General features: G+C 44.9%; 1 protein-coding gene across 1 annotated transcript; it reads right to left on the bottom strand.

The window, feature by feature from the left end:
• Positions 1 to 9,902: 9,902 nt before the first annotated feature.
• LOC148683062 (uncharacterized) lies at positions 9,903 to 13,460 on the bottom strand. Its single transcript, XM_088660186.1, has 2 exons — positions 13,391 to 13,460; positions 9,903 to 10,492 (listed from the first exon to the last, which is right to left on the bottom strand). The coding sequence occupies exons 1-2, from the start codon at positions 13,458 to 13,460 to the stop codon at positions 9,903 to 9,905; spliced, it is 660 nt and encodes a 219-aa protein (XP_088516312.1).
• Between the last annotated feature and the right edge of the window lie 1,188 nt (positions 13,461 to 14,648).

Raw genomic sequence — 14,648 nt, 5'->3', positions numbered from 1 at the left:
TACTCAAGAGTAAGCAACTAAGCGAAATAAAGCCATAGAACGCTTATTTGCCTTCTATCTATGCATTCTGACACTCCAACAATGTGTTCTACTTCAATTTGACTCATTTTACAAAGGTGCTTATTCCTGGAGTGAACATGCAGTTCTACTCAAGAATAAGCAACTAAGCGAAATACAGCCAAGGAACGCTTATTTTCCTTCTATCTATGCATTCTGACACTCCAACAATGTGTTCTGCTTCAATTTGACTCATTTTACAAAGGTGCTTATTCCTGGAGTGAATATGCAGTTCTACTGAAGAGTAAGCAACTAAGCGAAATAAAGCCATAGAACGCTTATTTGCCTTCTATCTATGCATTCTGACACTCCAACAATGTTTTCTGCTTCAATTTGGGTCATTTTACAAAGATGCTTATTTCTGGCGTGAACATGCAGTTCTACTCAAGAGTAAGCAACTAAGCGAAATAAAGCCATGGAACGCTTATTTGCCTTCTATCTATGCATCCTGACACTCCAACAATGTTTTCTGCTTCAATTTGGGTCATTTCACAAAGGTGCTCATTTCTTGAGTGAATATGCAGTTCTACTCAAGAGTAAGCAACTAAGCGAAATAAAGCCATAGAACGCTTATTTGCCTTCTATCTATGCATTCTGACACTCCAACAATGTTTTCTGATTCAATTTGACTCATTTTCCAAAGGTGCTTATTCCTGGAGTGAATATGCAGTTCTACTCAAGAGTAAGCAACTAAGCGAAATAAAGCCATGGAACGCTTATTTGCCTTCTATCTCTGCATTCTGACACTCCAACAATGTTTTATGCTTCAATTTGGCTCATTTTACAAAGATGCTTATTTCTGGCGTGAACATGCAGTTCTACTCAAGAGTAAGCAACTAAGCGAAATAAAGCCATAGAACGCTTATTTGCCTTCTATCTATGCATTCTGACACTCCAACAATGTGTTCTACTTCAATTTGACTCATTTTACAAAGGTGCTTATTCCTGGAGTGAACATGCAGTTCTACTCAAGAATAAGCAACTAAGCGAAATACAGCCAAGGAACGCTTATTTTCCTTCTATCTATGCATTCTGACACTCCAACAATGTGTTCTGCTTCAATTTGACTCATTTTCAAAGGTGCTTATTCCTGGAGTGAATATGCAGTTCTACTGAAGAGTAAGCAACTAAGCGAAATAAAGCCATAGAACGCTTATTTGCCTTCTATCTATGCATTCTGACACTCCAACAATGTTTTCTGCTTCAATTTGGGTCATTTTACAAAGATGCTTATTTCTGGCGTGAACATGCAGTTCTACTCAAGAGTAAGCAACTAAGCGAAATAAAGCCATGGAACGCTTATTTGCCTTCTATCTATGCATCCTGACACTCCAACAATGTTTTCTGCTTCAATTTGGGTCATTTCACAAAGGTGCTCATTTCTTGAGTGAATATGCAGTTCTACTCAAGAGTAAGCAACTAAGCGAAATAAAGCCATAGAACGCTTATTTGCCTTCTATCTATGCATTCTGACACTCCAACAATGTTTTCTGATTCAATTTGACTCATTTTCCAAAGGTGCTTATTCCTGGAGTGAATATGCAGTTCTACTCAAGAGTAAGCAACTAAGCGAAATAAAGCCATGGAACGCTTATTTGCCTTCTATCTCTGCATTCTGACACTCCAACAATGTGTTCTGCTTCAATTTGACTCATTTTCCAAAGGTGCTTATTCCTGGAGTGAATATGCAGTTCTACTCAAGAGTAAGCAACTAAGCGAAATAAAGCCATGGAACGCTTATTTGCCTTCTATCTATGCATTCTGACACTCCAACAATGTTTTCTGCTTCAATTTTGCTCATTTTACAAAGATGCTTATTTCTGGAGTGAACATGCAGTTCTACTCAAGAGTAAGCAACTAAGCGAAATAAAGCCATGGAACGCTTATTTGCCTTCTATCTATGCATTCTGACACTCCAACAATGTTTTCTGCTTCAATTTGGCTCATTTTACAAAGATGCTTATTTCTGGCGTGAACATGCAGTTCTACTCAAGAGTAAGCAACTAAGCGAAATAAAGCCATAGAACGCTTATTTGCCTTCTATCTATGCATTCTGACACTCCAACAATGTGTTCTGCTTCAATTTGACTCATTTTCCAAAGGTGCTTATTCCTGGAGTGAATATGCAGTTCTACTCAAGAGTAAGCAACTAAGCGAAATAAAGCCATGGAACGCTTATTTGCCTTCTATCTATGCATTCTGACACTCCAACAATGTTTTCTGCTTCAATTTGGGTCATTTCACAAAGGTCCTCATTTCTTGAGTGAATTTGCAGTTCTACTCAAGAGTAAGCAACTAAGCGAAATAAAGCCATGGAACGCTTATTTGCCTTCTATGTATGCATTCTGACACTCCAACAATGTTTTATGCTTCAATTTGGCTCATTTTACAAAGATGCTTATTTCTGGCGTGAACCTGCAGTTCTACTCAAGAGTAAGCAACTAAGCGAAATAAAGCCATAGAACGCTTATTTGCCTTCTATCTATGCATTCTGACACTCCAACAATGTGTTCTGCTTCAATTTGACTCATTTTACAAAGGTGCTTATTCCTAGAGTGAACTTGCAGTTCTACTCAAGAGTAAGCAACTAAGCGAAATAAAGCCAAGGAACGCTTATTTTCCTTCTATCTATGCATTCTGACACTCCAACAATGTGTTCTGCTTCAATTTGACTCATTTTACAAAGGTTCTTATTCCTGGAGTGAATATGCAGTTCTACTCAAGAGTAAGCAACTAAGCGAAATAAAGCCATGGAACGCTTTTGTTGTTTAGTCGTTTAGTCGTGTCCGACTCTTCGTGACCCCATGGACCATAGCACGCCAGGCACTCCTGTCTTGCACTGCCTCCCGTAGTTTGGTCAAACTCATGTTCGTAGCTTCGAGAACACTGTCCAACCACCTTGTCCTCTGTCGTCCCCTTCTCCTAGTGCCCTCCATCTTTCCCAACATCAGGGTCTTTTCCAAGGATTCTTCTCTTCTCATGAGGTGGCCAAAGTATTGGAGCCTCAGCTTCACGATCTGTCCTTCCAGGGAGCACTCAGGGCTGATTTCCTTAAGAATTGATAGGTTTGATCTTCTAGCAGTCCATGGGACTCTCAAGAGTCTCCTCCAGCACCATAATTCAAAAGCATCAATTCTTCGGCGATCAGCCTTCTTTATGGTCCAGCTCTCACTTCCATACATCACTACTGGGAAAACCATAGCTTTAACTATACGGACCTTCGTCGGCAAGGTGATGTCTCTGCTTTTTAAGATGCTGTCTAGGTTTGTCATTGCTTTTCTCCCAAGAAGCAGGCGTCTTTTAATTTCGTGACTGCTGTCACCATCTGCAGTGATCAAGGAGCCCAAGAAAGTAAAATCTCTCACTGCCTCCATTTCTTCCCCTTCTATTTGCCAGGAGGTGATGGGACCAGTGGCCATGATCTTGGTTTTTTTGATGTTGAGCTTCAGACCATATTTTGCGCTCTCCTCTTTCACCCTCATTAAAAGGTTCTTTAATTCCTCCTCACTTTCTGCCATCAAGGTTGTGTCATCTGCATATCTGAGGTTGTTGATATTTCTTCCAGCAATCTTAATTCCGGCTTGGGATTCATCTAGTCCAGCCTTTCGCATGATGAATTCTGCATATAAGTTAAATAAGCAGGGAGACAATATACAACCTTGTCGTACTCCTTTCCCAATTTTGAACCAATCAGTTGTTCCATATCCAGTTCTAACTGTAGCTTCTTGTCCCACATAGAGATTTCTCAGGAGACAGATGAGGTGATCAGGCACTCCCATTTCTTTAAGAACTTGCCATAGTTTGCTGTGGTCGACACAGTCAAAGGCTTTTGCATAGTCAATGAAGCAGAAGTAGACGTTTTTCTGGAACTCTCTAGCTTTCTCCATAATCCAGCGCATGTTTGCTATTTGGTCTCTGGTTCCTCTGCCCTTTCGAAATCCAGCTTGCACTTCTGGGAGTTCTCGGTCCACATACTGCCTAAGCCTGCCTTGTAGAATTTTAAGCATAACCTTGCTAGCGTGTGAAATGAGCGCAATTGTGCGGTAGTTGGAGCATTCTTTGGCACTGCCCTTCTTTGGAATTGGGATGTAGACTGATCTTCTCCAATCCTCTGGCCATTGCTGAGTTTTCCAAACTTGCTGGCATATTGGGTGTAGCACCTTAACAGCATCATCTTTTAAAATTTTAAATAGTTCAGCTGGAATATCATCACTTCCACTGGCTTTGTTATTAGCAGTGCTTTCTAAGGCCCATTTGACTTCACTCTCCAAGATGTCTGGCTCAAGGTCAGCAACCACACTACCTGGGGTGTACGAGACCTCCATGGAACGCTTATTTGCCTTCTATCTATGCATTCTGACACTCCAACAATGTTTTCTGCTTCAATTTGGCTCATTTTACAAAGATGCTCATTTCTGGCGTGAACATGCAGTTCTACTCAAGAGTAAGCAACTAAGCGAAATAAAGCCATAGAACGCTTATTTGCCTTCTATCTATGCATTCTGACACTCCAACAATGTGTTCTACTTCAATTTGACTCATTTTACAAAGGTGCTTATTCCTGGAGTGAACATGCAGTTCTACTCAAGAATAAGCAACTAAGCGAAATACAGCCAAGGAACGCTTATTTTCCTTCTATCTATGCATTCTGACACTCCAACAATGTGTTCTGCTTCAATTTGACTCATTTTACAAAGGTGCTTATTCCTGGAGTGAATATGCAGTTCTACTGAAGAGTAAGGAACTAAGCGAAATAAAGCCATAGAACGCTTATTTGCCTTCTATCTATGCATTCTGACACTCCAACAATGTTTTCTGCTTCAATTTGGGTCATTTTACAAAGGTGCTTATTCCTGGAGTGAATATGCAGTTCTACTGAAGAGTAAGCAACTAAGCGAAATACAGCCAAGGAACGCTTATTTTCCTTCTATCTATGCATTCTGACACTCCAACAATGTGTTCTGCTTCAATTTGACTCATTTTACAAAGGTGCTTATTCCTGGAGTGAATATGCAGTTCTACTGAAGAGTAAGCAACTAAGCGAAATAAAGCCATGGAACGCTTATTTGCCTTCTATCTATGCATCCTGACACTCCAACAATGTTTTCTGCTTCAATTTGGGTCATTTCACAAAGGTGCTCATTTCTTGAGTGAATATGCAGTTCTACTGAAGAGTAAGCAACTAAGCGAAATAAAGCCATAGAACGCTTATTTGCCTTCTATCTATGCATTCTGACACTCCAACAATGTTTTCTGATTCAATTTGACTCATTTTCCAAAGGTGCTTATTCCTGGAGTGAATATGCAGTTCTACTCAAGAGTAAGCAACTAAGCCAAATAAAGCCATGGAACGCTTATTTGCCTTCTATCTCTGCATTCTGACACTCCAACAATGTGTTCTGCTTCAATTTGACTCATTTTCCAAAGGTGCTTATTCCTGGAGTGAATATGCAGTTCTACTCAAGAGTAAGCAACTAAGCGAAATAAAGCCATGGAACGCTTATTTGCCTTCTATCTATGCATTCTGACACTCCAACAATGTTTTCTGCTTCAATTTGGGTCATTTTACAAAGATGCTTATTTCTGGAGTGAACATGCAGTTCTACTCAAGAGTAAGCAACTAAGCGAAATAAAGCCATGGGACGCTTATTTGCCTTCTATCTATGCATTCTGACACTCCAACAATGTTTTCTGCTTCAATTTGGCTCATTTTACAAAGATGCTTATTTCTGGCGTGAACATGCAGTTCTACTCAAGAGTAAGCAACTAAGCGAAATAAAGCCATAGAACGCTTATTTGCCTTCTATCTATGCATTCTGACACTCCAACAATGTGTTCTGCTTCAATTTGGGTCATTTCACAAAGGTGCTCATTTCTTGAGTGAATATGCAGTTCTACTCAAGAGTAAGCAACTAAGCGAAATAAAGCCATGGAACGCTTATTTGCCTTCTATGTATGCATTCTGACACTCCAACAATGTTTTATGCTTCAATTTGGCTCATTTTACAAAGATGCTTATTTCTGGCGTGAACATGCAGTTCTACTCAAGAGTAAGCAACTAAGCGAAATAAAGCCATAGAACGCTTATTTGCCTTCTATCTATGCATTCTGACACTCCAACAATGTGTTCTGCTTCAATTTGACTCATTTTACAAAGGTGCTTATTCCTAGAGTGAACTTGCAGTTCTACTCAAGAGTAAGCAACTAAGCGAAATAAAGCCAAGGAACGCTTATTTTCCTTCTATCTATGCATTCTGACACTCCAACAATGTGTTCTGCTTCAATTTGACTCATTTTACAAAGGTGCTTATTCCTGGAATGAATATGCAGTTCTACTGAAGAGTAAGCAACTAAGCGAAATAAAGCCATGGAACGCTTATTTGCCTTCTATCTATGCATTCTGACACTCCAACAATGTTTTCTGCTTCAATTTGGGTCATTTTACAAAGATGCTTATTTCTGGCGTGAACATGCAGTTCTACTCAAGAGTAAGCAACTAAGCGAAATAAAGCCATGGAACGCTTATTTGCCTTCTATCTATGCATTCTGACACTCCAACAATGTGTTCTGCTTCAATTCGACTCATTTTACAAAGGTGCTTATTCCTGGAATGAATATGCAGTTCTACTGAAGAGTAAGCAACTAAGCGAAATAAAGCCATGGAACACTTATTTGCCTTCTATCTATGCATTCTGACACTCCAACAATGTTTTCTGCTTCAATTTGGGTCATTTTACAAAGATGCTTATTTCTGGAGTGAACATGCAGTTCTACTCAAGAGTAAGCAACTAAGCGAAATAAAGCCATGGAACGCTTATTTGCCTTCTATCTATGCATTCTGACACTCCAACAATGTTTTCTGCTTCAATTTGGCTCATTTTACAAAGATGCTTATTTCTGGCGTGAACATGCAGTTCTACTCAAGAGTAAGCAACTAAGCGAAATAAAGCCATAGAACGCTTATTTGCCTTCTATCTATGCATTCTGACACTCCAACAATGTGTTCTGCTTCAATTTGACTCATTTTACAAAGATGCTTATTTCTGGAGTGAATATGCAGTTCTACTCAAGAGTAAGCAACTAAGCGAAATAAAGCCATGGAACGCTTATTTGCCTTCTATCTATGCATTCTGACACTCCAACAATGTTTTCTGCTTCAATTTGGGTCATTTCACAAAGGTGCTCATTTCTTGAGTGAACATGCAGTTCTACTCAAGAGTAAGCAACTAAGCGAAATAAAGCCATGGAACGCTTATTTGCCTTCTATGTATGCATTCTGACACTCCAACAATGTTTTATGCTTCAATTTGGCTCATTTTACAAAGATGCTTATTTCTTGCGTGAACATGCAGTTCTACTCAAGAGTAAGCAACTAAGCGAAATAAAGCCATAGAACGCTTATTTGCCTTCTATCTATGCATTCTGACACTCCAACAATGTGTTCTGCTTCAATTTGACTCATTTTACAAAGGTGCTTATTCCTAGAGTGCAGTTGCAGTTTGCCTTCTATCTATGCATTCTGACACTCCAACAGTTCTACAACATGCAGTTCTACTCAAGAGTAAGCAACTAAGCGAAATAAAGCCAAGGAACGCTTATTTTCCTTCTATCTATGCATTCTGACACTCCAACAATGTGTTCTGCTTCAATTCGACTCATTTTACAAAGGTGCTTATTCCTGGAATGAATATGCAGTTCTACTCAAGAGTAAGCAACTAAGCGAAATAAAGCCATGGAACACTTATTTGCCTTCTATCTATGCATTCTGACACTCCAACAATGTTTTCTGCTTCAATTTGGGTCATTTTACAAAGATGCTTATTTCTGGCGTGAACATGCAGTTCTACTCAAGAGTAAGCAACTAAGCGAAATAAAGCCATGGAACGCTTATTTGCCTTCTATCTATGCATCCTGACACTCCAACAATGTTTTCTGCTTCAATTTGGGTCATTTCACAAAGGTGCTCATTTCTTGAGTGAATATGCAGTTCTACTCAAGAGTAAGCAACTAAGCGAAATAAAGCCATAGAACGCTTATTTGCCTTCTATCTATGCATTCTGACACTCCAACAATGTTTTATGCTTCAATTTGACTCATTTTCCAAAGGTGCTTATTCCTGGAGTGAATATGCAGTTCTACTCAAGAGTAAGCAACTAAGCGAAATAAAGCCATGGAACGCTTATTTGCCTTCTATCTCTGCATTCTGACACTCCAACAATGTGTTCTGCTTCAATTTGACTCATTTTCCAAAGGTGCTTATTCCTGGAGTGAATATGCAGTTCTACTCAAGAGTAAGCAACTAAGCGAAATAAAGCCATGGAACGCTTATTTGCCTTCTATCTATGCATTCTGACACTCCCACCATGTTTTCTGCTTCAATTTTGCTCATTTTACAATGATGCTTATTTCTGGAGTGAACATGCAGTTCTACTAAAGAGTAAGCAACTAAGCGAAATAAAGCCATGGAACGCTTATTTGCCTTCTATCTATGCATTCTGACACTCCAACAATGTTTTCTGCTTCAATTTGACTCATTTTACAAAGGTGCTTATTCCTGGAGTGAATATGCAGTTCTACTCAAGAGTAAGCAACTAAGCGAAATAAAGCCATGGAACGCTTATTTGTGTGGCAATGCCCGCGGTCTCCCCGGAAGAAATAAAGACACAGGACACATAGGATAAGGTTAATGGGTCGAATAGGCCACAACTTTATTGATTACGGAAGAAGGAAGGTATTGGCATAGGCATTGGATCTAACCGACTATATCTGACTCCAGCCCGCTCTGCTGGCAGTCTGTGAAGGGTTAACCACCGTTGGATGGGTCCTGCGATGCACATCAACTAGGTACCCATCCTGGGGCCACCATTCGGGGTCGTGCCCTCAGGCCCTCACCTTCCGCGGCTTCGGACTTGGCAACGCCCCTTGGACTCCTTAAGGGAGTACCCCTCCGCATTTGGGGAGGTGATGGCAGCAACCTCCCCACCACATCTGGACCTTCAAGAGATAATCCAATGCCTACTGCCAAAACCAAGTTGTGACGATTACCACGAGGTAGGCGAAAAACCACCTGGCCTGAGCCAATTCGCCAGGTGGGAAAAACTCCTACCAGGCCCCGAATACGGCGACCAAACAAAGTCCGTAGGTAACGTCAAAAGGAAACCCTGCCTAACGGGGGGAGGTGGGTGGGAGAAAAGCTGAGGTGAGTCGAAGGTAAGAGGACGAGCTCCTGCCGGGGGCCCACCTATATAGGCAAGCCAGGCCCCTCCCGGCGCGCCCCGATTGGCCGCGCCGTAGGCAAGCCCCCGGCAGGAGGCCGACCAATGGGCTGGGGGGAATGCTAGCCATTCCCCCCTGCGAGGATCCCGCGTGCAGCCCACAACTCCTCCTCCCTTCAAGCCGGGAAGAGGCTTTGTGTGGCAATGCCCGCGGTCTCCCCGGAAGAAATAAAGACACAGGACAGATAGGATAAGGTTAATGGGTCGAATAGGCCACAACTTTATTGATTACGGAAGAAGGAAGGTATTGGCATAGGCATTGGATCTAACCGACTATATCTGACTCCAGCCCGCTCTGCTGGCAGTCTGTGAAGGGTTAACCACCGTTGGATGGGTCCTGCGATGCACATCAACTAGGTACCCATCCTGGGGCCACCATTCGGGGTCGTGCCCTCAGGCCCTCACCTTCCGCGGCTTCGGACTTGGCAACGCCCCTTGGACTCCTTAAGGGAGTACCCCTCCGCATTTGGGGAGGTGATGGCAGCAACCTCCCCACCACATCTGGACCTTCAAGAGATATTCCAATGCCTACCGCCAATCGGGCCCGAAAAGGGCCCGCCGCCAATACCCCTACTTCCGCAACCAATCTCTAACCCGCAACCAATCTCTAATAGCCACCAAGACATCAGCCAGCCAAACATCATTGCCATCATCCGATAGATGCACGCCATCAGTGTGGTAAAGGTGTTCCTCCCGGAAAGTTATAGCGGGGTGTGGTATCACAAGTCCATTCAAGGCCAGCACCTTTTTGGCCACTGCCATATCCAAAAACTTCCTTGATTTGTTCACCGCGGCTGGTGAAACGCAATCACGCCAAATGCGCCTCTCGAGCAGCGAAGACCAGCAGATGGTCAGAGACGGGCAAGCAGCCAACAGTTCGTCGAAGTCCCGCAATATATTCCATTTTAAATCTTGGCCTTTCCGATACGCCAGATCGTTCTCGCCAAGTTGCACAACCATGAAGTCGGGGGGACCAGACAAGGCAACTTTAGCCCTTACAGCCGGTAGGAATTCGTACCAACGCATGCCCCGTCTAGTAATCCAAGTGATTCTGACACAGCGTGGCAGCCCGAGATTAGGACCAAGGTTCCGATCGCGAGCGCGTGCCCGGGCCCAATGCATGATGCTATGGCCCACCATCCAGATCTTAATTAGCCGTCCTGAAAGCGAAGTAAAGGAAAAACATAAGTGCGGCCGCCACGTGCAGCAAGAGAACACTACTTAGCGGGGCGGAGGTATCCCTTGTATGCTTTGGACTTCCACCGGCCCATATCCTTAATCCTCTCAGCTGACAAACCCATGTGTACCGCAGTAGTGGCTGCCCCGATTCGAAAGGAATGGGCTGCGAATTCAGAGGGGGGTAGGCCACAAGACGAAATTGCCCGGCGCATGACGCGCGTAAACTGGTGGCATGTTAAGGGAGAACCATCTGCGTGAATCAATAGGGGGCCTGGCGAAGGGGGCCTCAGATAGAGGAAGCGCCTGGTGTCTTTTACTGGGCAAGGACCAATGTGCCCCGTAGCGGGTAACCGCATTAAAGTACCCTTCCCCTGCTGGTCAGTCTTAGATTGGCGAATGCAGACAACCAATTCCTTGCTGGTTAACGACAAGTCTGCTAGCAGGATGCCCCGTCTGTATTTATTGGCCGGCCCTTCGCAAACCACTTCGCCAACCCTGAGGGCACCGAAGAAGGCGATTGAGAAGGCAGCGGAGAAAAGTCTAGTCTCGTATTTGGACCAACAAAGGCCCCTAAGAAGTTTGTGAATTTTTGTCAAGATATCAAAGGTTATTGGCTTGCGAGAATCCTTACGCGGAGGTTGTAGCCTGCGCCAACCCTCTAGGGCCTTCCGGACTAAGAAACCTGCACACGGGTCAATGGAATAGCTGGCCTTACTGAAGAAGGAAATAGCAGCAGTTTGAATTTGAAGGGTCCTTGCGGCCCTGCCCAATCGCCTCAAGCTTGCTAGATACATCAGGACCTCTTGCTTGTTGGGGGGGAGATTAGGACCAGACCCCAATGTTTTCAACCTAAAATTACTAAAATCGGACCAAGCTTTCTTATAGGTGCTAAGAGTGGAGGGGGCAACCGACGCCAATACTCCCTCTAAGACATCTCGTTCCCAAGATTCCAAAGGTGTTCCGGGAAAGCCTCCGGCAACTCCTGAGCCTCTGGTGCTAGAGAGCGGAAGCGGTCCATCTGGAAACGAGATAAAGCGTCCGCAATATCGTTATTGACTCCAGGTACGAATTTTGCTGAAAAATAAATGTTCAATTTTAAGCATAAGAGGACGAAGGCACGTAGCAAGGCCATAACCCTCGATGATCGGGAGGATTGTCTGGAAAGGACGCCAACGACAGCCTGGTTATCGGTCCAAAAGCATACTCGGTGATCCTTGAACTCCTCCGCCCATAAGTGCACGGCTACGACGATGGGAAAGAATTCTAAAAAGGTTAGATCGCGGGTAATAGGCTTATTCTGCTACCCGGGCGGCCACCGTTGCGCGCACCACCGGCCTCGAAAATAAACACCAAACCCGCGGGAGCCGGCAGCGTCCGACTGCACCTGGAAATCCACCCGGAGCCTCAAATTATCCTGCCAAAGGGACACCCCATTAAAATTCTCAAGGAATTCCAGCCATACTTCCATGTCAGATTTAACCCCCTTATTAAGACGCACCCTGTGATGCGGTTTTTTGAGGCCAGCCGATAATCTGGCCAATCTGGCGCAGAAAGGGCGCCCGGGGGATACTACCCGACAAGCGAAGTTAAGATGACCCAGGAGGGACTGGATCTGTTTAAGGGTCACTTTTTTAAGGGGTAGCAACTCTGAGATGGTCCGCTTTAAGGCTGCTAACTTTTCTTCCGGTAGCCGTGAAGTCTGTGTCACTGTATCCAGTTCGATCCCCAGGTATGTTATAGTAGACACAGGTCCCTCCGTCTTTCCAGCGGCCAGAGGAACTCCCAAATAAGCGGTTAAAGAGGCAAAGGCTTCTAGGAGGTAAGCACAATCGTTGTTATTAGCTCCTCCACAAAAAAGGAAGTCATCCAAGTAGTGTGTGACGCCCTCCATACCTGTTCTAAAACGGAGGGCCCATTCCAAGAATGTGCTAAAGGACTCGAATGCAGAACACGCTACGGAGCAGCCCATGGGCATGGCCTTGTCCACAAAGTACGCCCCCTCAAATTTAAAGCCGAGCCACCTGAAATCTTGAGGGTGAACCGGGAGAAGGCGGAAGGCCGATTCGATATCACATTTTGCCAGGAGGGCGCCTTTACCAAACCGCCTAATAAGCTTGATAGCCTGGTCAAAGGAAGCGTACTTGACAGTGCACAGCTCCTGGGGGATGCCGTCATTGACAGAGAAACCCCTCGGATGGGAGAGATTGTGAATGAGTCTGAATTCTCCAGGGTTCTTTTTAGGAACTATGCCCAATGGTGAAATATGTAGGTTCAAAATAGGGGGTGTGTTAAATGGGCCAGCGACCCTCCCCGCAGTAACCTCCTTAATTATCTTTTTCCTGGCGACCTCGGGCATCTCTTTTACAGATTTTTGATTTGGTGGTTCGCCCGATAGGGGGGGGATAGCAACGGGAATTCTGAAACCTGAGGAAAACCCCTCCCATAGATATTTGGCCGCTGAGTTATTAGGGTAATGCTCAAGCAAAGATTTAAGGGGGTCCAGCTTAATAGGGGAGTAAGCCAAAGCCAAGGACCGGTCAGTAGCGATTGCCTGATGCTCCCTGGCCGGCCGCTGATCCACCTCTTGACCCCTGCTGAAAGTTACCACGCCTCCCTCGAAAGGACTGCCTTCCTTTGAAGCAAGCAGTGGCCGCGTGCGAACCCTGGCATTTGTCGCACTCATGGCTATATTTGCAATAGGCCCTGCTACAGGTGCCTTTGTTAAATTCCCAGCACACAAGGCGGCGGCTTGATTTTTTATACTCCGTCTTTGAAGATCGAAATGTGCTTCTTCTCAATGTACGGGCCCACATGCTCGCCCCAGAAATTCTGGTCCCTTAAGTCCCACCTGGTACTGGACAACAGGGAGGCATTCCTACGAAAGTCCTCATCGTACAGGAGTGCCGGACCTTCACCGGCAAGGGCATAAGCTTTTCTGACGTGGGCCATATAGGCCAGGAGGTGCATTGCCCTTTTTGGGTAGCAGGCCACAATGGTGCCCATATAAACTTGAAAACCATCCAACCAGTTTTCGAAGGTCCGCTCGGCCTTGGGCTCCCTGTATCTGCGCCTGCCATAACTATTCCTTTTTTCCCCTTTACCCTTTAACTTAGCTGGAGGCAGGAGGGTAAATATGTCCACATAATCCCCGTTAAGGATCCTGTTACGCTTTTTGTTAGACAAGTGATTACCCAGAATGAAATCCGAAGACACAAATGTGGATTTCTTTACCTCCGGTACCAATGCACCGTCTCGCCACTCCAGCGTACCGTTAAAGGTCTTGCGGTGCGAGTTCGCACGCCTCTCGTGTGCCCAAGCAGGCAGGCCCACGAGTTCCTCACCCTCGCCCCAATAGCCCTCTAAGGTAAGGTCTTCGTCATCCGAACTAGAAGAATTACCTGAGTCTTCATGGGGATCAATGTGCTTGGTCTTCTTGGTCTTCTTCTTGCTTGTGGTGCCTCTTTCTCCGTCCGATCGGTCTGTCCCCTATTCTTTTCTAGACTTGAGGGATGTGCCGGCTCCTGGTTCTCGCCATCAGAGGTGGTGTTTGAAGACAAGCTCCTTGACCTAGACTGAATACCCTGCGAAAGATCAAGATTGCGCAAACAAGTGGGGGTACCAAGGGAAAACTGGGAATTGGGATTATTAGAGCTAGGTGTAGAAGGCCCAATGACCGCCGAAACGGATGAAGTTGTAGGCGCAGCGGAAGCCGATTGGGATCTGGTCCCGATGCGCCCGGCTTCCGCTGAGTTACAGGAAGCAGAGGTACCAGGGCGCGCCCCCTCCTCTCTTGGCGTGTCCTCAACGAAATCCTGAGATCCCTCAGCAGGGAGCTCCTGTATTGCAGCACCCGGCCTAGACACCTGTTGAAAGAAGTTCTGAAAGCCAGAAAGCAAGGTGGCCCAGGCTTCCGGAGGGATGGGGATAGTGGTAGACGCAGGAGCGCTGGAGGCAGTGTTAACATTGGTGGCACGCCTCTTGCTGGTTGCTGCTGCAGGCTGGGTCTGTTTCCTCTTTGGAGCCATCGCACCTAGTCTGATAGGGCACAAATTTAACAATGAAAACGAAAGGTAGCGACCGGCTCAATCCCAGGGCTACCCGGGAGGATATAATACTGAAATGTACCCCGAGATGACG

The sequence above is a fragment of the Zootoca vivipara genome, unplaced genomic scaffold, assembly GCF_965207765.1.
Source record: "Zootoca vivipara unplaced genomic scaffold, rZooViv2.hap1.1 HAP1_SCAFFOLD_19, whole genome shotgun sequence".
Taxonomy (NCBI): Eukaryota; Metazoa; Chordata; class Lepidosauria; order Squamata; family Lacertidae; genus Zootoca; species Zootoca vivipara.
Note: the sequence above shows the minus strand (reverse complement) of the source record. Positions and strands in the feature narration are given on the sequence as shown.